The 24,916-nt window shown below is 41.4% G+C and overlaps 1 protein-coding gene across 8 annotated transcripts; it reads left to right on the forward strand.

The window, feature by feature from the left end:
- The first annotated feature begins 6,931 nt into the window (after positions 1-6,931).
- Positions 6,932-24,710, forward strand: PEX2 (peroxisomal biogenesis factor 2). 8 transcript variants are annotated; one of them, XM_047783710.1, is made up of 4 exons: positions 6,932-7,053; positions 11,814-11,912; positions 14,871-15,027; positions 22,831-24,710. In XM_047783710.1, the coding sequence occupies exon 4, from the start codon at positions 22,848-22,850 to the stop codon at positions 23,763-23,765; it is 918 nt and encodes a 305-aa protein (XP_047639666.1). In that variant the 5' UTR covers positions 6,932-7,053; positions 11,814-11,912; positions 14,871-15,027; positions 22,831-22,847; the 3' UTR covers positions 23,766-24,710. The 8 variants fall into 8 exon arrangements, 7 of the variants coding, with proteins under 7 accessions (XP_047639666.1, XP_047639667.1, XP_047639668.1 ...); XM_047783711.1 differs by having other exon boundaries at positions 14,956-15,027; XM_047783712.1 differs by having other exon boundaries at positions 14,961-15,027.
- The last annotated feature ends 206 nt before the right edge of the window (positions 24,711-24,916 follow it).

Raw genomic sequence — 24,916 nt, forward strand, 5'->3', positions numbered from 1 at the left:
AATTTCGTTCACATTATCTTCATTTTCAGAAAGGACAACCTGTGTACCTTTCATCAGGATTTCATTTACAGTATAAGAGTGTGGTAGGCAGAATAACGGTCCTCATGAAGATGCCCTAGCCCAAACCCCTGGATCCTGTGACTACATTACATAGAAAAAGGGACTTTGAAGATGTAATTAAGGACCTTGAGATGGTAGACTGACCTGCATTCTCCAAGTGGACCTAATTTTATCACAGGAATCCTTAAGGCAGAGAAGCTTAGCTGTCTATAATCAAAGAAAGAGATACAACTGCAGATGAGTCAGAGCAATACGACATTGCTGGCTCTGAGGATGGAAGAAGGGGCCCGTGAGCCAAGGAGTGCAGACACCTCCTATAATCTAGAAAAGAAGAGAAAATGGATTCTGCCCTAGGGTTTCCTGAAAGGAACGCAGCTCTGCTGATAAGTTGATCTTAGCTTGGTAAGATCAACGTAGAACTACTGACCTATAGAGCCATAAATGTAAGGTAATACATTTATATTGTTTTAAGCCATATGTCTGTGGTAATAGGTTACTCTTAGCAGGTACTAGAAAAATAATACATAGAGAAAAGATGAAGTTACTCATGAAAAGGATCATAACACAAATACTCTCTAAATATTTAATGACTATATATGGCCATCCTATATGATAGTAAAAATCACTGAAATTTTTTAAATCTCTGGTTAAATTGTTAACATCACAATTACAAAACACTTGGCTATTTTTTTTAATCACTGTATTATAAAGGCATTAGCTATGATCCAAAGCAATGAGAACATAAACTATTGTGTTTTTACTTAACAAACACTTACAGAATATTTACTCTGTGGTAGACACTATTGTAGACACTTTATAAGCATGAATTCATTTGCCTCAATTAACTCTAAGAGATAGCTTCCATCATGGCTCAGCAGTTAACAAACCCAACTAGTATCCATGAGGATGCAGGTTCAATCCCTGGCCTCACTCAGTGGGTTAGGGACCCAGTGTTGCTCTGAGCTGTGGTGTAGGTCGCAGACACGACTAGGATCCAACACTGCTGTGGCTGTGGTGTAGGCCGGCAGCTACAGCTCTGACTGGACTCCTAATCAGGGAACCTCCATATGCTACAGGTATGGCCCTAAAAAGACAAAAAAATAAAATAAAATAAAGAAAAAACTCGCAGAGTTTTTTTTATCATCCCTGTTTTGCAGACAAAGAACAGACCCAGGGTTCATTAGCTTGCCTCAGAGTACATAGGTAGCATGTGCAGAACCAGAGTTCAAAGCCAAGCACTCTGGCTCCAAAGTCCAGGCTCTTAACCACCAGCTATGCTTCTTCTAAAATCAGAATCTTATATATGTCCAGTAAATTGCTCTAGATACTTTTTCTAGATTTCAGCAGAATTTTTTTTAATTGTGTGTATTTTGGGTTATTTTTCCCAATTCATTCATTCAACCCTTACTAAGCACCTCCTACTTCTTGGGCACAGAGGGAAAGAGAAATAAAACAAAAAAGTCTACAGTTCAAGGACAAGAGACAGATAGGTAAACAGGCACTGACAAAATAATCTAATAAATTCATGCAAGCAAAAGCATCTCTTATTCTCCATCAATGAGTTTGTGATTTAGAAGGAAAGACAAGTGCTTAAACAAGCTATCTTTTTTTTTTTTTTTTGTATTTTTAGGGCCGCACCCACAGCATATGGAGGTTCCCAGGCTAGGGGTCTAATAGGAGCTGTTGCTGCAGGCCTACACCACAGCCACAGCAACATCAGAGCCGAGCCACATCTGCGACCTACACCGCAGCTCATGGCAATGCCAGATTCTTAACCCACTGAGCGAGGCCAGGAATTGAACCCGCAACCTCATGATTCCTTGTTGGATTCGTTTCCACTACACCATGAACTCCATAAATAAGCATATCTTAAATGCCACAGTAGAAGCACCTAATTGCTATTAAGAAAAATGAGTCATATTTGCAGGAACTGGAGAGGTGGAACGGGGGTGAGTGGAGACAATGAAAGGTTTGAAGGAGAGTAACAGCAACATGTGGAGAATTTTAGAAAGAATATTCTTGTGGACAGGGAGGAAAGCAAGCTTGAAGGGTGGTAAGGCTGGAGGCATGAATTTGTTAGAATTCTTAAAGTGCAGAGAGCATGAGGGTTTGAATTAAGGCAATGGCAGCCAAGACTATTAGAAGAGAGGGTGAGGTTTGGAACAGTATTAGAAGGTGTTATGACTAGAGACCCAGCATAAGCCATGGGTTTCCCTCCACGAATAACAGAAGCAAGGGAAAACGTGAGAAGATAGTTAATGGCAGCTCTGTAAATACAAGGCAGAGGAATGTCAGCAGAGGGCATTTGGAGTTTGTGCCCTGGTGCTTTCCTAAGGAATCTGGATGTAAACCTGTGGCATCTGGAGTCTGGACAAAGTGTTTAACATGTAAAAAGTAACACTGCCAGAAAGAGGGAGCCTCGGCTGGAGTGGAAAGAAATTAGGAGCTAGGAAAGGATACAGTATTGTGGTATTTCAAAAGGAAAACTTTAATTTTCAGTTTTTATTTTACAAAGAGGCTGATTTTACATTAAAAAATCCTTTTGATAATAAACTACTATTTTTGTTTGTTTTTTGTTTTGACTGCACCTGCAGCACATGGGACTTACGGGGCCAGGGATCGAACCTGAGCCAAAACAGTGACAATGCTGGATCTTTAATAGGCCATTAGGGAACTCCATAAACTACTGTTTTAAAAAGTTAAACTGTTACTAATAATTACAGCTATGGCTTATGTGGAGGCAGTGTTCTAAGTACTTTACATATACAGAGTGCCCCATTTAACCCTCAAGTATTATTACGAATTCAGTTTATTGTTAATTGAGACCCAGAGAGGTTAAGCAATTTGCCCAGGGTCATTCAGAGACTGGTAAAGGTAGAATATGAATCTGGACATTGTGATGCCAGAGCTTGAATTCATAGTCCCTATATCACTAAAGCATGTTTAGTAAATCCAGACGTTCACAATTATTTCTACTGTGTTACAATCCAGAGCACGCAGAGGCCCTGAAATCACACTGTGTAGATTCAAATCCTCATTCCACCACTTAATAACTGTGAGAAGCAGGCAAGTTACTTCCCTACCCTGTACCTGACTCCGTTTCTGTAAGTGGGGATGATAATAGTGCTTGTCCCCTCAGGCATTTCTGAGGACTAAATGAGTAAATGCAGGAAAAGAGTTTAGAATAGTGCCTGGAACATATTACACATCCATAAAATCTACCTATTATTATAAACATTATTATTCTCTCCTAAAATACTGAGAGTATTGATAAGATATACTGCATGGACCCAATTAAGACCTGTGGTAGATAGAATAACAGCCCCTAAAAATGTCCACGCCCTAATCCCTGAAATGCAGGAACATGTTCATTCACCACCATACAAGGGACTAGAGAGATATGCTTAAGGTTAAGGACCTTGATATGGAGACATATGGATTATCTAGGGAGGCCCAACCTAACCTCTTAACAGACTGAAATTAGAGAGATGAAACAACAGAAGTAAAGGTAAGAGAAATCAGAAGGATGAGGAGTTCCCATTGTGGCTCAGCAGTAACGAACCTGACTAGTACCCATGAGGACTCAGGTTTGATCCCTGGCCCTGCTCAGTGGGTTAAGGATCTGGCATTGCTGTAAGCCTGTGGTGTAGGCTGGCAGCTGCAGCTCCGATTAGACCCCTAGCCTGGGAACTTCCATATTGTGCTGTGGGTGAGGCCCTAAAAAGACCCAAAAAAAAGAAAGAAATCAAAAGGATGAGAGGATCTCAAAGCCACCACTGCTGGCTTTGAGGATGGAGCAAGATGGACCAAGGAACATGAAAGGCTTCTTGAAGCTGGGCACATCTCTCAGCTGAAAGCCAGCAAGGAAAGAGGGATCTGAGTACCACACCACAGCGAGGAAATGAATCTGGTCAATAATCTGAATATCCAAAAAAAAAGAAAGATTCTTCCCTTAGACCCTCTAGAAAGGAACACAGACCTGTGGACACCTTAATTTTACTCCAGGGAGACCCGAGCTGGACTTCCAACCATAGAACTATAAGGTAATACACTGGTGTTGCTTTCAGCCACTAACTTTGTGGTAATTTGTTATAACAGCAGCAGCAAACTAACATAAGATTTATGTTTACCTTTTTTTTCCTAAAAGACTCAAATATATTGATTTAAGAACTCTGTAATATGCTAAAATAAATTTTACTTTTTAAAGTCAGCAATTTTAAACTATGTTAGGGGCATAAATCAATGTCTCCTTTACATTTCTATTATTAAATTCCTTAGAACCTAGAAGTTGCTGAAAGGCTAAAAGAAGGTATCATAAATAAGTTGCTATTGTAATTTCTTCATATTTATAGGAATATTTCTATATTTAAAGGTAAAGACTAAAATTTAATGTTTTTCTTCTTTCAGTTCTCATAATTAACATATGAGTTAAGTATACTTTGATTTTTTAATGATACATCTTATGCCCACAATCAAGTCCTAGTAAGACTCTTCATTAATATATGGGCAAGAATATATAAATTCTAGGCTTAAAACAATTAACATGTTGAATTTACAGAGGGAAAGCTCTTATTCAAAGGCAAAATGCACTATGCCTTGGTTATTATATACTTTTTCACTGTCTCTGAATTTGATCCTCATTAGCTCTAAGAGAGTAAGGGCAATGTCTGGGTGATCACCTTTACAGCAACACTGCCTAGCAACACCCCTGCCCCCCAGCAGGCTTTTGTTAAATAAATGAAGGAAAACTAAATATAATTTTAAAGCAAGTATAAAAAACTGGAAACACAGCTTCCCTGAAACCTCAGCTTGCTAGCTCAATGGAAAACTAAAAACGTTTACTATTTCTAGAGATTAAATGATAGACCCAGAACCTATCTGAAATATTTTCAACAGAAATCTTAAATGTTCTAAATGTTTTGCCCTCTTAATCAGATTCATTAGACATAATTCAAAGATTTCAAGGGAGTTCCCTTATGGCACACTAAGGATCCAGAGTTGCCACTGCTGTGGTTTGGGTTGCTGCTGTGGTGTGCGTTCAATCCTTGGCTCCGGAAATTCTGCATGCCACAGGTGTTGCCAGAAAAAAAAAAACAAAGTTGGTATCTTTTTTTATCAACAGATATTGTGACATTCATATAACATACATAAGGCTCCATGAATTAGAACTTACTTTCTGAACATGTCCCCTATGCTGATCTTTTTGGGGTCCTATTTTCACACCTGCATAAAAATTAAGTACCTATGTAGGCCTACCTGAGAAGTACAACAGGGCTACCTCTGTTCTCAATTGCTAAATGAAAGACAGTCTTCTTCAAAGAGATTTTCTTATCCCAACGGCACAACAGAAGCATAACAGGAACCACGTGGGTAATTTAAATTTTTCATTATTGTCATGTCAACATGTACAACCAATACAACCAAAACAAAATGAGATCTTTTACACTATTTTCTCCTCATACTTTATCTTAGAAACCCAGAGTGCATTTTACACTTAGAGCAGACTCAATACAGCCTACCCACACTTAAGGCGGCTAGCGTCTACTATGGCCAACTGGAGCTCGGGAGAAAACGCCCCTCCTGTACCTAAGTGAATTGCACACCCTAGCAGCTTGTAGCTCCTACTCTTATCTCATTTGGACTGTTGGTTCAGGTAGTGTGAATTTCACTAATTCAAGAAACAGTCATCCTCTTCCTCTTAGGCCTGATCTTTCCAAGACCTCCTTAATATATGGAAGACAACAAAATTCCAGGTTTTAAGTGTCGTTAACTGTGCATCCTTAATGTAAAGACAAATCTGAACGGTGTTAGACTTCATTGATAAATGCTCTTTCATCTTATTTACAACGTTTTAAATTAACTGTTCCATGGGATAATTAAAACAAAACAAAACAAACAACTCTCTTGTTAACACTGCTTCTTTGGGATGAGCTCTCCAAAGTCTTTTAACAGTACAGAATTGTAGGACACAGCGTTCCTGGACGCGGTAGACAAGCGCTAAAACCAAGACCTACTGTGTGCAGGAAGCTTTACGCAGCTGATTTCATTCAAACCTTAGAGCAAACCGGCCAGGCAGTGCCATCCATTCTATAAATGAATGGGCAGTGGAGATTCTCAACACTGGCAACATATAAGTGCCTGCTAAACGCTGAAAAAAACACATTCCTTCGGCTTCCAGTCCTAGAAAAATCGCCTCATTCCTCAGGGATGGGCGATTCTAGGAGCTAGAGTGACTGAGACCAACCCTGCGGTCAGGACCTGATTTATGCGAGCATATCCAGTTCTTCCGGCTTTACCGGGCGCACCGCGGTCTAGACCGGGTCACCTGCCTTCCTGGGCCCGCAGAGGTCAACAAGCCACCACTCACGGCTGCCACGCGCCCCCAAACAGCCCCACAGGTGACGCCCCACCCGGAAGCTCCCTTCTCCACTGGGCCATCCCGCAGTGGGCCCTCCACCCACGGCAGCGAAGAGGCCCGAAAAGGCGGAGGCGCCCCGCCGCCACTCGGCGGCGCTTGTCCGGAAGCCGGCTGCCGGCTTCCGAAGACAGGGAAAGCCCTGCCCTCGAGAGCCCCGGCCTCCCCGCGGCCCCTCGACACCAAGGCCTCGCCACGCGCGGCCCCAGACCCGGGGCTACCGGGTTCGCGACTTTCCTGCCAATCAGAAACGGTTTTCCTCATCTGCCTGTAGACCAACCAGCGCGCGCGAATATACTCTTCGGCTCTTCGGCCTTTCTGCCCTTCGGCTTTTCGGCTCTTCGGCTCTTCGGCTCCTCCGTGGCTGGTCCCTCCCCTGCCTTCCGCATCGCGCTAAAGCGTATTTCTGATTGGTTTAGTTTCCCCTTTTTTCCCGACACTTCCGGGTCCTGCGTCATTCCGTAAACCCGCGAGTTCCGGAAGCCTGGGGAACTTAGGTTCTGCTAGGAAAAGCCAAGTTTACCAGAGAATGTTTCAGGAACAGTTACTTGGAGTGGGGCGTTTCTCAGACTCCTAAGGTCAGTGTCGCCCGAGAGAGCCGGCGTGCAAACCTGAGAGCTTGCTTACAGCTGGGAGGGCGTGGAGTTTCACGACCTTGTAATTGTCGCCCTTTGCTTGTTTCCCAGTTTTATTGGCTTCCTTGTCTTTCTGGAAGAGGCAAATAAAAGTCCGGTTTGGGGGGAAGGCAATGGAGCAAACCTAAACCCCTAAAAGTAGTCTTAGGGTCGCAGCCTTAGAAAGAAAAAAAAAAAAGGCAAACTCTGCTAGACTTAAGCTTATTTGCATTCTACGAAGTGACTTTCTAAACACATTTGGAAATCTTTTCCTCGCACTTGGCGGCGTTGAGATTTAACTCTTATTCGGCTTAAGAATTATTCAGGGTCAAAACTTTAATATTTGATGGCTCGTGTAAAACGTTCTATTTGGTACCAGAAAAAAAATGAGTATGCTTAAGTTTCCAACATTTTTGAAAACCTCTGAACTCAAAAGCACTTCTCATTTCCTTGGGGAGAAAGAGCTATTGGGGATTTTCTTAGAAAATTGCTTGCGATGTGTTCGTTATACTTACTGATTTTTGAGAAAAAATGGGATGTAGAAATCATCTTTATTCTGAGGCCTTAAATTAAAAGACATTATTTACTTATTTCTTTAGGTTCCATTGTCCCAGAATACTACATTTAGTGAAAAGGGACTGTTTCAGAATGAGACCAAGTTTTTGACCGGTCACGTCCAACATGTCTGAAATTCTGTGACGTCCCTGGAAAACTTCTACCTGAACAATTTCAAGCAATTACAGGGAGGCTGAGGCTCCATCCAGACCACAGTTTGTAGTCTAAACACCTTCTCCTCATGAGTTGCCTTTAGTTAAGCCTGAACAAAATAAACTCGGAGATGGCCGACTCTACCTTTTTCTTTTTCACTTTATCTTCTCCCTGATCTCGACCATTTTATCCATTACTTGTATCCAGAAAGATTAGAGTTGAGTGGTCTTGAGCCAGAAGGAGATTTGGAAGAAGAGAATGGAATTACCTACAGGTCAAAAAGAGAACCTCTTATTTTGTCCTTTAAAAAAAAGAGGAAAGGAAATAGAATAGGACACAGTAGAAAGAATGCTGGACTCAGGCAAGAGAATTGAGTTCTACTTCGGACTCTGGTTTTGTTTTGGTTTTTTTTTTTTTTTTTGACTAGCTCTACCTCTTGGCCTTATTCTTATTTTTAGAAATTAGGAGTTGTACTCAATCTGTGATTTTAAAACGGTTCCATAGAAATTTCCTGCAGAGCCAAACAGAGAAGAGAAAGAGCCAGCAGACCCTCAGCAGTATTTTATGAGACCAGCCATTTTTGTGTTCTGCTTGAAAAACAGGGGTCCTGTTAGGAATATTAAATTCACATCTTTGACTAGATGATCTGTTTCCTTATGGGGTTAAAATTTTGTTTCCTAGGATAATCATTCCTAGTGTGCATTACAGATGCTTTAATAATAAAATATATATGTTCACAGTTAATTCATTAACAAAAGCCACAAACCTCTCTATATTCAATCTTCTTTAATAGCTACAAATTTTAAATTTAATTCTTTCTTTATGATCAGAATCATAATTTCTTTTATTTTTCTCTCTTCCCCTTATTTTTTTCTAATTTTAGCCATAAATTTTTGTTTATATTCAAAGCTCATAATAATAATAGGGCAGATATTTTCCATTGAGTAGCTGAACCTTATTTTTTTTAATGAGAGTTGGCAATGTTTATTTCAGGTTGTCTCATTTTTTTTTGGGGGGGGGTTCATTTTTGCCACACAGCAGTATGTGGGAATTCCTGCGCCAGGGATCAAATCTGTGCCCCACAGCAGCAACCAGAGCCACAGTGGTGAGAACACAGGAGCCTCAACCCATTAGGCTAGCAGAGAATTCCCAGTAGCTAAACCTTAAAGATGTTGGCAGTCTTGTTTAGCATCACCTTGCTAGTAAAGTTTCAAGTCCTGGCCCACATTTTCCTCATAGCATCAGATAAATTTTACTTTTATTTGCCTCTTGGACTCCACCATGCCCGGTTCCTGTTAAACCAGGGCAAAGGTGTGCAATATGCACAGTCTTCATTTCTGGACGAAGGTTCTGCTTATAATCACTGGCTCCTTTTTTTCCTCCCTTGATTACCTCGGTTGGAAAACCTAGAAGCAAATTGGATGTTCCCTTTTTTCTTTTCACTGTGAAACAACAGCAGTTTCTAAACATTCCATGTTCTTCTCCAGTTCCTTGGGAGTGTAGAAGAAACCTCAGAAGAAAAGGCCTGAACTGCTCCAGTTTCCCCACATCTATCATCCTAGCGCTGTGATTTCTGGACAGGAATGTGGAAGCAGGAAAGAGGATGTCTAGCACCTTCTGCCTTTCCATTTGTGGGCTATTAACTTCCCAACCTCTTCCCCTCTGTGAATTCAAATTGCCCTTTTTTGGAGTTCCTGCTGTGATACAGTGGGTTAAGAATCCAACCGTATCAGCTCGCTGTGGAGGCTTAGATTTCATCCCCAGCCTGGCACACTGGGTTAAAGGATCCAGAACAGCATAGGTCACAGCTGCAGATCAGATTCAGTCCCTAGCCCAGCCTGGGGACTTCCATATGTCATAGGTATGGCTATACAAAAAAGGGGGAAAAAAAGCCCTTTTATAGGTTCCTTTTTGTTTATTTATTTATTTTTGGCCTCACCCAAGTCATGTAGAAGTTCCAGGGCCAAGGATCTAACCCAAGCCACATCAGAGACCAGAGCAGCTACAGTGATGACGCAGGATCCTTAACAGGCTGAGCCAACATGAAACCCCAGATTGCTTTTTTTTTTTTTTTTCTTACCTGCCTGTGCCTAAGGAGAAATGAAATTTCATCTCAGTCATTTTTCCTTTCTTCTTACTACTAAACCCTAAAAACCAGGTGCTCTACAGTGATTCTGTTTTGATTATGCACGTCTGTTCCTTTCTTCGGGTGAGTTGGCCTTACCTCTGCTTCACATATTGTATGTGTTCGTTACAGTTAAATGAATGCTGGAGCCTCCTTTTTTTCACCTTCATATTCTGGTTCGGATTCGACATTCAGTCGCTTTGAAGGGTTCTCTGACCACATGGAAAGGCAGGGAAAGTAGATGAGGTGCTTCTCAGGCAACACAGGAACTTTCCCACATTCCTTTAAACTCTTCCTCCATCCACAGTCCCAAGATTTGACTGGCAGTCTGGTCTTAGGAATGTTCTGAAGGGAAAAATTTTTGCTTTCAGTTCTGCAGGATTGAATTTGGTCCAAGATTACCAAATATCCATACCTCTAACTTCCTTTTGTGTGTTCCACCATTTCTCTAGTGTTACCAGAAATTTACCAATGGCCGGCTGGACCTTAAACGGTTGGTCAGTCTTCTCAATTTTTAACTTCTCGGCATTCCCGTCAAGGCTCAGTGGTAACAAACTCAACTAGTATTCATGAGGATGAGGGTTCGATCCCTGGCCTTGATCCAGCATTGCCATGTCCTGTGGTGTAAGTTGCAGACACAGCTTGGATCTGACATTGCTGTGGCTGTGGTGCAAGGTGACAGCTGCAGCTCCCATTCGACCCCTACCTTGGGAACTTTCATAGGCTGCCACTGCAGCCCTAAAAAGACAAAAAAAAATTTTTTTTTTGAATTTCTTAAAATGGATGTAATATTTACTGGGTTATGAGGATTAAATAAGATGAAGACCTGTGAAGAAAACATCTAGTGCCTCATTCATAAACCATATCACGTGGTACTTCCTCCTTTTCCATTGCCAAAACTTCTGTTACTTTGTGGCTGTTTTCACATTCTGTCCAGTGCCCTAAAATGTGCAATTAAACATGTGTTCCAAAAACCTTCAGGTCATTTAGAATTCTCAGGCAATTAGATCCTAAAGTCTTCTTCCAAGTTTATAGAGTACTTACAGATCTAGTTGCTCTGTCAGTCTCACTTGGCTTTTGTTTGTTCATCCTCAGGTTGCATTTTTTTGCTGTAGTTCCTGCCTATACTCTTCATCCATCGCTTAGTACTTAGCCTCTTAAACAGCCCCGTCTGCACATCCTGCTGTGCTGTCCTGAAGTGTTTATGTTCCTCTTTCAGGTCCATCATCACCGAGGACACTGGTACCACAGATGGTCCTGCTACTGTTAATTGGGTTCATCAGTCAGCTCATCTCTCTGTGCCTCAGTTTCCTTGTGTTAAAACAAAAATAATAAGAGAATCTTGTAAGGATTAAATGATTGAATACTGAATTTTGCAAAGGGCACTTAGTGGTGGTAGTCGCTTATTAGCACTCCATAACCAGGACCTAAGTGGTGTAGGTTTACTGCAGTTGTAAACGCACAAATTGGTTGGGATTGTCTTCCATCAGGCTGTGCTCTTTTTTTCCATGAGGATTAAGTCTCTGTCTTGTGGGTACTTTCTCTAGCCTTCTCCAAACTCATGTTCAATGTTACCATTTTTGCAATCAGAAGTAACTGTCCTGTCCTGTCCTGTCCTCTTCTTTTTTCTTCTTTTTCTCTTTCTTTTCCAGGGTTTTCTAAAACAATTCCTGTAAGGATTCAAGAGAGGTAGATTTTGCAGTGTTTTATTTAGGTTTTTTTTTTTTTTTTTAACTGCTAAAGAGTATATATAGTGTGGCAAATGACTTGTTCAGAGTCACACCGATCCTACCGCCCGTTGGTGAACCTGGGTTAGAATACAGCGCTAAACAGAAGCAGAGTGACTCTTCTCCCCCACATGCTCACTGATACTTGCTCTTTATTTCCACAGTGTGCCTTCTCTCTCCAAGACTCCGAAGTATCGACTTTCTGAAAGAAGAGATTCTGAGGGCCATGCTATTTCCTTACAGATGTTATTTGTAAAGCGAGGGTGAGATATGGACAATTCTGTTTTGGGGTTTAAGGAAAGTATTTTGTGTTACTTTTAGATACTTGAGTAAATAAACTATAAGGGAAATAGGTAAGGTGCTCAATTGTGCCAGACTAATTATAGTCTTGAAGATAGTAGTCTTTGAGTTGAATTCCCTCTTCAAACAAAAAGTGTATTTCCCCTCTGCTAGAGCAGGTTACTTATCATTGTTCATCTTTTTGAGAAATGCATGCTATTTTGAAGTTTATCCTTCAGATTTATTTTGGAAACATTCTGTTGTATACCCACTACCACCACTCTCCCCCGCAAAAAAAATTCCATTTGGAATTTGATGAAGATAGCCTTTAAGAGTAATAGATCTAGTGTCCATAAGGGAATTTTTTAATTCTGCATGTCTTATCTGTATCCAAATGAGCACAATTAGGGTTTATAACATCAGATCTCTGTAAACTAGTTTACATTTGATGAAAGAGAGAAACAGAAGAGCAGTGACAAGTCACTTAGCAAGCGCGTGGCAGAAGTGGGATTTGAACTTGCAGTTGTTGATTTCTAGGCATGTTCACAGTGCCAGAGGTCACAGTGTTCTGATGGGTCCCAGCCATAGCTTTTTCTCTTTTGCTCCTGTTTGAAATGTGTTCTGGGAATCAGTGTCCTGTTAAATCTCTCTTTGATGCATGTCCCATTTATTAGTATTGATTTCAATACAATGGACAGTAAATCTATCTGACTACACAAAGGAAATGAAATAGTAAAGTATAGGTTCAGAGCTTCAGATCTTGGGTTATAGAACTTTATTCTTATAACCTCCTAATATGAAATGCTGGTTAAAATTTTTTTTTTCTGTAAGTGATTTATTTTTTTTTAAATGATTTTTATTTTTTCCATTATAGTTGGTTTACAGTGTTCTGTCAGTTTTCTATTGTACAGCAAAGTGACCCAGTCACACATACACATATACATTCTTTTTCTCACATTATCCTCCATCATGCTTCAAAAAGGAAAAAAATGAATATATGGGTGTCATCCATTTTGGGTACGAGAACCCTTAGGATAGTGTGGCAGCAACATTGTCATACTAAAAATGAGTTGGTTATTATAGATCTGGAAGAAGAGAGCCTGGCAAGAGGTACATGGATGGGTTTGAAACCTTAGCAATTCCTTGGGAATCATGTGTTTCTGCTGACAAAGTTTACAGGACTGTAAATTTAAATGTAGAATTTTTGTAGGCAGTATGCATTGACAGATATGCCTAATGGTAATACATCTTGTCCTGAGCGTCTCAGAACAGGTCAATAATAATGTGTGTATTGATAGCAGCAATGGAGGAGATGTTACTTGGTATTATAGCTAAAAATCCATGTCATCCCCTTAATCATAATTACATTAATATTGACAGGCCCTTGACAATACCCACATTATTATTGATAGATTTCTGTCAATAACATGTTTTTAAATAAAATATATTCATTCATAATTTGTACTTTACTCAATAAAAGCGCTGGAACACATCCTGAAAAATTCTTCCCTCTTTAGTGAGATACAATCATTTGTTTGGTTTTGGAATGCAATAGAGATGACAAAGTTTTATTTGGGGAATGAAAAGCTTGAAGGGAAAGCGTGAGTTATTTAAGGGGTAAGGTCATCTATTCGCCACTCTTTGCAAACAAATTTTCAGTTGTTGTTTTTTTTCCTGTGAAAGAAAAGCATTGTGACATGTCTCGTGATAAAATGTCAGCAGGAGACCTTTTTAAGAGTTTTTAGCCCTAGATCATTTTGTCTGAAACGTATTTATGTGACAAGTTAATCACGCTAACCCTCGTAGATGCTGTACTTTTTATCTGGTCTTGATTTTGCCTTAAGGATCTTTTTCACATGTCCTTAACATAGTGTTCTTCACTAAACACTCATTTATTGAATGCCAATTATACTTCTAATTAATTATTGTTATATGTCTCTTTGTATGGCCATAAATGTTTCCCCCAGGGTTAGCTTTTTACAATCTTAACTAAGTATAGTTTGGGAAATGCGGAGGGAGAGGGTGATAGGATTGTGTATTAAAAGAATGAGATTTCATGGCAGTGTAGGAAAAAGCATCACCTGTTTTTGGCATTCCCAGAAAAACAAATTTGAATTAAATAATTAAATCTGATGGTGTTTGTTTCAATTCAAAACAATCCCAACTTAAAAAAAAAAAATTTCCTTTATATTTTATTTTTTAACCTATTCGTGTTTGAACCTACTTTTGGGAACCCAGGTATTAACCTGCAAGAACCATTAGTATGGGAATTCCCATTGTGGCTCAGTAGTAACGAACCTGACTAATACTCATGAGGACATTGGTTCGATACCTGGCCTCACTCAGTGGGTTAGGGATCCTGTGTTGCCTTGAGCTGTGTTGTAAGTCTCAGATGAGGCTCAGATCTGGCATGTCTGTGGTTGTGGTGTAGGCCAGCTGCTACAGCCCTGATTAGACCCCTAGCCTGGGACTTTCCATATGCAGGGTGTGGCCCTAAAGAGACAAAAAAAGAACCATTAATATGGAATTTTTAACCCTTAAATTTTTGAGAGTTGAAGTAGACTGACCAATAGTTGGGTGTGGTTAGCGGTCAGTGTGGCAGTCAGAAAAAGTATTGATTTACCAGGAAAGTTGGGGATTTTTGATTGGAAAGTGTGAGGACACCATCATCTTTTTTATTTTCATAGTTCTCAGTGAAGCAAGTTAAATTACTATGACCTGTTCAGAAAGTTATTAATAAGCACTTTAGTTAAGGCCATTGAAACATCGCAGGGATCCTTTAATTGGTCTTCCAGAATTGAGGTTTTCCTTTCCTTCGTCTTATTGAACTCTGCCATCAGATTAATCTCTTAAAATTGATATCCTGTTTTGTCTCTTCTCTTCAATGATTACTCATTCCTCCAAAATCAATCTAATTTCCTTAAAACTGGGTCTTTTTGCAGGGGGTTGACTTTTCAGCCTGTCTCTCCTGACACGCAGGTCTGCTCTGGTGACAGGAGATGACTTGTTTCTTTACTTCCTAACAAGGGCAGCCACATCCATGGGGATTAAATAACGAAGGACATGGCTCCTGTTGGAACCCGCCCCTGTGTTTCCCAGGTAGGCGATGGCTGGGGTCAGTGCCTGCACCTTTCTGGAGTTTGCACACCATTAAATGCCATTTTACTTTTTTCTGTTCCAGGGAGTTTTGTGATCCTTTAGGATGTTTTCATATTTCGAGATTCATTCTTTGCTTCAGAGATCAGTAGCTATTCTTGATTACAGTAACATTCTATACCTTTAAAAATGCTCGAATAAAAGGAAATTAACAGAGAGTTAAATATATGGATCAAATCCCTGGTTCTTAGGAGAATACCTGGCATTTTGTAGGCACTCAAGATGAATCGGTTAAATTGAGGAGCAGTTTGTCAGAGAATTAGAATTCACTGAAACACAAACTTCTTACATTAAATGGAGAATAACTTTATGTGATTTAAAGGCCTTGTTGGCATTGTTTGTGTTCTACACCTATTATGAGCAAATCTTACTGAACAGCAGTGGAGGGAAGACGGTCCATAATCAAATTAATTGAACTTCTAGCGATTTTGGTTTCATCAGTTTCTTCTCTTCCTGAGTGCTTCCCTTCTCTAACACCAGTGTTCCAGAATACCTGTACCCACTAGGCCCTGTTCAGCAAAGCACCCTCCAGTCAGATTTTATCAGTGTGCCTTCCTGAGGTTTCTTTGCTTCTGGGTAATAGGCATGACTATGAGGATGGGGGTGGAACACCTCAGAGAGCAGGTCATCCAAGACCATCACCAGCATCTCCTTCCAGATACAATGCAGGTTAAGGGTATCATGGAGTTCTCTTGTGGTGCACGGGGTTAAGGAAGGATCTGGCATTGTCACTGCATTGGCTTAAGTTGCTGCTGTGATGTGGGTTCAATCACTGGCTCAGGAACATCTACATGCCATGGGCTTGGGCAAAAAAAAAAAAGGTGTGATGAGCGCTGCCCCTTTCCCATCCACGCCCCCCCCAACACCCGCATCATGGTGACATCATGTTCACTGTGTAGCTGGCACAATTATATTTTAATGCTGTAATCAGTATTTCCTGGGAAAAAAAATCCTTTTACTATAGGTTGATTGAGGCATTCAATGAGTAATAATGAAGATTTCAGTCTTTTGAAGTGAGACTTGGCAAAATCTACTGAGTCCGCTTCTCCTTCTGCTCATCCCTAGCCAAAGTAACAATAATACAGTAATAATACTGCTTCCCCATTTCCAAACCACGTTCACAACATTATCTGCTTTAATCTCAGCAACACTGTGAGGTGGCTGTGCATGGCCAACTTCTAGAAGAATGTGAAGCCAATGACTTTTTTTTTTTTTAATTTTATTTTTTATTTATTTTTTGTCTTTTTGCTATTTCTTGGGCCACTCCCGCGGCATATGGAGGTTCCCAGGCTAGGGGTCCAATCGGAACTGTAGCCCCCGGCCTACACCAGAGCCACAGCAATGCGGGATCCGAGCCGCATCTGCAACCTACACCACAGCTCACAGCGACGCCGCATCGTTAACCCACTGAGTAAGGGCAGGGACCGAACCCGCAACCTCATGGTTCCTAGTCGGATTCGTTAACCACTGCGCCACGACGGGAACTCCAGCCAATGACTTTTTTTAAGATCGCAGGGCAACGAAGTGACAAGCCAGAGCTTGAGCCCAAGCCTATCTGCTTTTCAACCTGTCCTTTCTCGTAGGTCACAGCTGCCAGCCCAGGAAGGTAGAGCATGGGGGGGGCAGGGGTTCTACTTTCACAAACCATGGTGTGTAGTGGACAGTGTCTGTTCTATGTTTACAACTAAAAGAAGTCACAAAAAAAGACTAAAATGTTGGAAACAAAAACCTAACACAGAACAATACAGAAATAAACTATTCATCTGAGCAAGCAAAGGCCGAAGTGCAGTTTAATAATAGTCTTCTGGTCTAGTAAAGAGTCTCATGGAGGGAGGAGACCGAGCCCAGCTGTTCTTAATCTGCACCGAGGCCAGGACTGGGGCGAAGAAGAGGAAAGAAAAAAAAAAATCTTAAACTGTAACAGAAGGGATAAGGATGAATTTTTTGATAATAAGGACTGTTAACTATTGGATTGGTCAGAGAATATGTTAAGTCTTCTGGCAGCCATTAACAATTCCCTGTCTTTCCTAAATGTTCTTTAGTATGATTCCTCCAGAAATGAGAAATGAGGAAAAGATGGTTCTTCTGAGAAACCATTCTCTCTGACTAGTCTCTCCCTCGGCACAAGTGAGGAAGCTGAGAAGCATCGCTCACCACCCCCAGTTCACCTGGATGCGCTCAAGCAGTGTTCAGTCAGTCCCTTGCCACTCGCTACCCAACTACTTATTTCACTGCATGTGGGTTCACCAGACACTTACTGAGCAACTGCCACAAGCCCATCTTCGTGGTAATTCTGTAAGATGCACAATAACTGACTGTGACTCTGATTTTTGAAGATACATAATGGGCACAACCAGCCCTCTAACACAAGCCGTGTATTTCATATGATAACTGTGCTGAGAAAAGTAGCAATCCATCTGGTTTAATATTGGGTGCAGGGAAGGGGTGAAGGGAGGGGATTGGTAGCATTGGACTTGATTTTGATGTCTGGTATAGTCCCAGCTTTTCAAGACTACTTGGCAAATAAGAGAGCCTCCCTTATCTGGCTGACCACAGAACACGAAAGCTGGGGAAGACGCTTAGTTGTGTCCACACTGTTACAGTAGAAGAGTTAACATGTCCTGGTCCCACTTATCCTGATTATAGAATTTTGCACGAGGAAAACTGAGGTATCAAATTTACTCTCTTGGTGGCAGACATCTTGACAGCCAGGTACAAAGTGCTCTCCCTTAACTAGTTCATAATCAACCTAGGGAATGATGCGTTGACATGACTGAAATCACAATACAGAGTTGAGAGTTCAAGCCCGTGGCGCAGACATTTGCTGTGAGAGTTAAACAGATGATGGAAATTGGAGAGGGTTATGAAAGTTTTGTGGAGGATGTTGAAATAAGGTTGGAAGGTGAAAAGCAGATGGTGGAGTTGGTAGAGAAGGTGTTTTAGGTAGGTGAGAAAAGGTACAGAGGCAGGACTGAAGGGTAGTCTGGAATTAAAGCCTCTATTGGTGAATAATGGGTGATATGGTTACATAGATGGAGTCAGAATTGGGCTCGGTTAGGCCTGAGAAGTCTGTACTTTATCCCAGGGCCAATAATGAGGTAAGAAAGAGATGATTTCATACATATGAACCTTTTTTGGGGCAGGGAGGGGGTGGCAAGGGCTACACCTGCAGCATATGGAAGTTCCCAGGCAAGGGGTCGAATCAGAGCTGCAGCTGCCAGCCTACACCACAGCCACAGCAATGCCAGATCTGAGCCACATAAATGACCTATGCCACAGTTTGCAGCAACACTGGATCCTTAATCCACTGAGTGAGGCCAGAGATTGAACTCACATTCTCATGGATACTAGTGGGTTCTTAACCCACTAAGTCACAATGGGAACTCCGTGAACACATAATTTTACAGATTTTGGTTTATGAGGTTTTTAAAATAATGGTTTAGTTTTGTTCTTAATTACATAAGTAAGTTAACTAGAGAAAATTTGTAAACTGCAGAAAAGAATGAGAAAAGTAATCTCATTCACTAATTTTTTTGCGTAAGTTTTGGAATTAGTTTTCTATTGAGGTGGTTTTGAAATTTTATGCATTATCTTTGAGAACCTTGTGATACTGCCCAACCTGTCCATTAACTTGCCTGCCTCCCTTGTGCAGACCTTGGTTGGAGCCTTTAAGAGAGATCCAGGATGAGGCCTTATCTCTGTGTCCCAGGCATCTGGCAGGGCCAGGCGCTGTCTTGACGTTGCTTATAGAATGGAATCCTTGAATGGTCTCAGTCTCACAAGGACAGCTTAACAGCAGAAAGAGAAAATTTGAATCAGTGCAAGATTGGTGACAGCCTCTCTAGACCAGCCGGAAATGAGTAGGAGGGCTGGCATGCAGCATCAGGCCATATGGATCACAGATATGGCCACAGATTGTGAATTTCACTTTGAAATGGATTAGCCCCGTAGTTAACCACATCACCAGAGAACTTGCTGGGGATGCAGATTCTTGGCTCCCCATCCAGGCCAACTGAGTCAGAAACTCTGGAACAGAGGGGCTGTACTCTAATAAGTCCACCATATGATGCGATCTCAAGTTTGAAGATGGCTGGGCTAGAAGCACAGAGACTATGGTTCCATGATGTGAAGACCCCAGCAGAGAAAGAGTGAAAGGCCAAGGATGTGTGATAGCCGTGATGTCTCCAATGAAATGCCACAGTACCTGCAGTAGGAAACTATGAGAATAAGATTACACTGATACAAAGAAATCGAATATGTTGTAAATGGACAAGATCCTTCCATCTTTAGATCACCACTTTCCTGATTGTAGCATTTAAATTGATCAAGTAGATTTCAAATAGATTGGTCCCATGAGAGAGGGCTCAGTCTCAGAATCTCCGCCCAGCTCTTCTCTCCCATATCCCCATAACTGCCTCCTGAGCTTTTCTACTTAGCTGTCCCCTAGGAACCTAGGTCTCTAAAACCACACAGATTTATTATCTCTCCCTTTAAACCTATATCTCTGCATGTGTTTCCCATTTTGGAGAACTGGACTACCATCCAGTCCATTACTCAAGTCAGTTATTTTTGGCTCCCTTCTCACTAAATCGTGTCAATTCTTCCACCTTGCAGCTTTCAAAGATACCTATTTCCCTCCATCCCCATGGATACCTTTCTCATTTGGACCATCATTAGTTTCTTACTAAATCATGTTAACAATCACCTTAATTGGTCTCTGTGCCTCCCGTCTCTCAGCCTGTAATCCATTCTCCATGTGGCCAGAACAGGCAGTCTGAAATGCATGTTCGATTAGTTCTTGCTTATGGCTATCCAGTGGCTCCCCATTACCTTCTTGATAAAATGCAGTAGACTCAGCTTGGCTTTTAGGGCCTTTAGCATTGGTCTTCTGCTTTCCTTTCCAGCCTTTTCTCTGGTCCTCGGCACCCGTTGTTCCCTCCATTGATATTCTTCCCTTCCTCTACCCACCTGACACTGTAATCCTTCAGGTGGCCCCATAGATCTTGCCTCTCATGACGCCGCCTTTGGCCTACACAGGTCTAGTTGTGAGCATAATCCTCTGAATTTTCCCTTGCACGTCACCAATCACATTGAATTGTAATTGCCTATTATTTGCAGCAAGACTCTTCCTCTCCCCCTCCTCCCACTTGCTAGATTATAGTCCCCACAAGGGTTGAGACAGTGTCTGTTCTTCCATTTTATCACTAGCTCTGGCACATTCATTGCGAAATAGCAGATGAGCAACAAACATATGTTGAAAGAAGTAGCAATCAGCGGCCTGGATATGGTAACTCGAAACAGTTTTAAAGGCCCTTGGGCGGGAATTTGTATTTGGTACACTTCAGCCACCCCAGACTTTCATCCTGTTCAGTACTCCACTCATCGACTGTTTGTGGAGTAGTACCAGGCACTGCGCTGATTGCTAAGATTCATCGGTGACAAGGCTCAATCTTTGCAACAGGGCTTATCTCTAGTGGAGGAAACAAGCAATTAAAGAGTAGTTACATGTACAGTGTATGAAGTATCAACATAGTTTACATACTGTCAGTACATAAAGGCCAAGACAGAGTGCTAAAGAAACAGCTAGAAGAGGCTGCTAACTCAACTTTGGAGAGTCAGAAAGGAAGTGGTCCCTAAGCTAGTACTGAAAAACTTGGTACCATGTGGGTTGTTCAGTCAAAGAACAGGGAACAGACAGCAAATGTCCACTAGCAAACAAGGGAAGGGGGCCCTTCGTGACTAGAGGTGGAAGCACTAGGAAGGAAAGCAGCCTGGGGTAGATTTGGGGAGGCTCGTGTTTCCAAAGGACTCAAGTGTGGGAAATGCACAATGCGCTGAAGGCGGCAAAAAAAAAAAGGTAAGATAGACCAATTAGATGTCATCCAGGGGAGAGCTCAGAGCAGCCGGAATGAGCGGAGGCTTGGGGATGGGGTTGGGAGGGGAGAGCCATGAATAGATTAGAAAAACAGAGGACCTGGAACTCTGACCTTACCCCCTTTCTCTCCTGTAGCTCCTGGCTAGTATGAGGCAAAGATTTCACAGAACTTGCAGCAAAAATTCTCACTAATGTAACTCTAGGTTGTTGGGTCTTGAGGGAGCTGCAGGAAGGGGGAAAAGTTAAGATCATCTCATTTATCGGTGAGAAGCATTCCTCTCACTAATCCTGTTTGAGAAGAAAACAGCTCTAAACCTATTATTTAATAGTCTTTTTTTTTGTCCTTTTTTTTTTTTTTTTTTTTTTAAGGGCCTTCTCTGTGGCATATGGAAGTTCCCAGGCTAGGGGTCAAATCAGAGCTGCAGCTACTGGCCTACACCACAGCCACAGCAACACCAGATCCGAGCCGCATCTGCAACTTATGCTGCAGCTTGCAGCAACGCCAGCTCCTTAACCCACTGAGCAAGGCCGGGGATCAAACCCGAATCCTCATGGATACTAGTTGGGTTCTTAACCTACTGAGCCACAATGAAAACCCCTCATAGTCATTTTTGTTTCCTATTTTTCCATAATGTTTATGTAACTTTGTAAAAAGATTATAAAATAATAAGAGTATAAAAGGATTTTAGAGGTTATTTTTTCTTCAGCCCTTGGTTATAAGTGAAGAAACCTAGGCAGAGACTAGGTGAAATGACCAAGGTCACAACTGCCACACAGTTGGTGGCATTGAACTTCAGAGGGTTCTATGCCTCCTTCTCTGTGTACTGTTCATGCATTGGGCTTTTCAAATGCCCAGAGATCATAATCAAGCCCTGTGGGTTGAGGGCCTATTTTAGAAACTAAATTTAACAGATTTGTTATCTTAGTTTGGATTTGCCAGTTCATTAATAAAATGTAAAACATCTAAACTGGTCTCTACACCCCTTTACCACGGCAGCTGCTGGGTGGCTTAAATACACTGACTTGCACGTTATAGTCATTTAATGAATGTGTTTTGAATGGCTCTTTCATACCTAGCTAGCCATTAATCAGTTTTTTCTACTTCATTGTAAAAATTCTTATCCCTTTAATACCTATTTATTCCTTAGTATATTTATGAAATGATTTCAGTGTCTATTTTTACAACATAGTGTACTTTTCTTAGAAAACTACGTGCACCTTTTTAGTATCCTAATAATGACATTTCTGCATCCATGGTTCTTTCTTCTATATTTTCTGTGATAGTGTGATAGAATAATAGACACTCATTATTTTTTTCTCCTAACTTCCTTCAAAAATGTAAAAATGTCCTTGAAAAAGATTAAATGACTTGTTAAAAATATTCCTCTGGAGTCAGGAGAAGTGCTGGAAGTTAAACTGAGGTCTTGACTGATTATCCATCGTAGATGGTTCATTGTATTTATTCAGTTCATGCATTTCTCCATTAGTCATATGTTATTATTCAGCCTCATCGCTGTAAACCTCGGGATTTTTCTCTCCCCTTAAAATATCTGACCAATGAGGATTACCTAGGGGAACATTTGTGGAAATAGGATGCACCTGGCTAAAACTTGTTATTTCTTTGATGAAGAGGGCCAAAAAAAAAAAAAAAAAAAGTAGAAAAGATGAGAAAAGAAAGGGAAGGAGGGAGGGAAGAGAAAGAGGAAGTTCCAAGAAGTACTTGTTCACTGGGCTGCTTTGATGCTACTGAAAGGCCCATCTCCTCTGTGTCCTGTGTTGTATGTGTGTCACCGTTTTCTAAGTGTAAATCAAGAAGGTAGTACAAGACAGCAGCTTATTTGGTGATGGTCTCTAATTGTACTTTTTCCTAGAAACCTTCAGAGAAGGCATGGCTTCCAGAGAGGAGAATTCAAAGCAGGCAAACAGAGTGCTCAGAATAAGTCAGTTGGATGCACTTGAACTAAACAAGGCCCTGGAGCAGCTCGTTTGGTCCCAGTTTACTCAGTGCTTTCATGGATTTAAGCCAGGGCTATTAGCCCGCTTTGAACCAGAGGTGAAAGCATTCTTGTGGCTTTTCTTGTGGAGATTCACCATCTACTCTAAAAATGCCACAGTGGGACAGTCAGTTTTGAATATTCAATACAAGAATGACTTTTCGCCAGACCTGAGATACCAGCCACCAAGTAAAACTCAAAAGCTCTGGTACGCCATCTGTACGATCGGTGGGAAGTGGCTCGAGGAACGGTGCTACGATGTGTTTCGAAACCGTCACTTCGCATCCTTCAAGAAAGCCAAACAGTGTGTGCATCTCGTGGTGGGACTTCTGAAGCTCGGCGGGTTGATTAATTTCTTGATTTTCCTTCAAAGGGGCAAGTTTGCCACTTTGACGGAACGTCTCCTGGGCATCCATTCCGTGTTTTGCAAGCCCCAAAATGTCCGTGATGTGGGCTTTGAGTATATGAATAGGGAACTCCTCTGGCACGGCTTTGCCGAGTTTCTGATTTTCCTCCTGCCCCTTGTCAATATCCAGAAGATGAAAGCCAAGCTCTCCGCCTGGTGCACCCCTGTGACGGGCGCCCCCAGTGGTGATGGTGCGTTAGGCACCAGCGGCAAACAGTGCGCTCTATGCGGGGAGTGGCCCACCATGCCCCACACCATGGGATGCCAGCATGTTTTCTGTTACTACTGCTTGAAGAGTAGCTTCTTATTCGACATGTGCTTTGCTTGCCCTAAGTGTGGCACAAAGGTGCACAGCCTGCAGCCCCTGAAATCAGGACTCGAGATGTCAGAAGTGAATACCCTTTAGAAAGCTAACCTCATTTCCTGAGAAGAGCAGCCTTATGTTTAAATCCTTAACATGAGTCATCCAAAGCACCCTCTTTAGGTATGTTTTATGAGGACATGTGTTTCTCCGCCGCTGCCGTCCCTTCCTTTCCCAGCATGACTAAATTCTACTCACACTGGAAACCACATGATTCTAAATATTATGATATAAATGGTCATGTATTATTTTTTTAATCATTGCATTTAATTTTGAATGTCAAGAATAATGGATAATTTTTATCAAATGACTACTAAGAATGCTCCTTCATTCTTCTACTTCCTGAAAAGAGGTTAGACTCTTAAAGATTGTAGAGACTCTAGGATGAGTGTGATTTATTTTCAGAAATGATACCATAACATCATAAAATGACAATAGTAAGACCTGTTGTTACTGATGTCCCAAGTGTAATTTTAAGTGTTGCTCTGAAGCCACCTTTTAAGGGGTTCAGTCAACTTCCTTCTTGGGCAAAACAGTGGCCTCCAGATGCTCAAGACTTCCATTCTGCCAGCTTTCTGATCCTACTGGTCTGAGAGCATCTTGCCTAATAGTTCTGGCCAAGTCCAGAAACACAGGCCATGGGTCAGCCTGAGATGATGTGCACAGTCCTGAACTGGATGGAGAAATACTGCTCCCAGTTACTCAAATGTGGGTGACCCACCTTCACGAATACAAGATGAACTGAAGTAGGGGAGGAGGCAGTTCACTCCAGGAAACCAAGATGCTATAATGAAGAAGATGGATGCCAACCAGGTAGAAATGATAGATGCTGACTGGTATCTCCCTTTGCCTTCTGTATCCCAGAAATCCTCAGGCCATCGTTCCTTTTACCAGTGATCTAGCTTGATAAGGACATTAATAAGTAACTGAATGGTTGTTTTAGATTGCAGGTTTGAAAGGATAGAATAAAGACAAGATTTTGTGACACCACCAGTTTTGTTACAGTGTTACTTTGATAGCAAATTCTGAGTATGTGTGTACGTTATCATAATATTAACATGAAAATGTAGTCCTTTACACATATGCTCACAGAGTTGTCACTATTGTGGGTTTTTTGTTTTGTTTTTCCCCACAGACCCTACTGGCGCTTTGTACTATATGTGTATATACACACACACACACATATATATATACAT

Source organism: Phacochoerus africanus, chromosome 6, assembly GCF_016906955.1.
Source record: "Phacochoerus africanus isolate WHEZ1 chromosome 6, ROS_Pafr_v1, whole genome shotgun sequence".
NCBI lineage: Eukaryota > Metazoa > Chordata > Mammalia > Artiodactyla > Suidae > Phacochoerus > Phacochoerus africanus.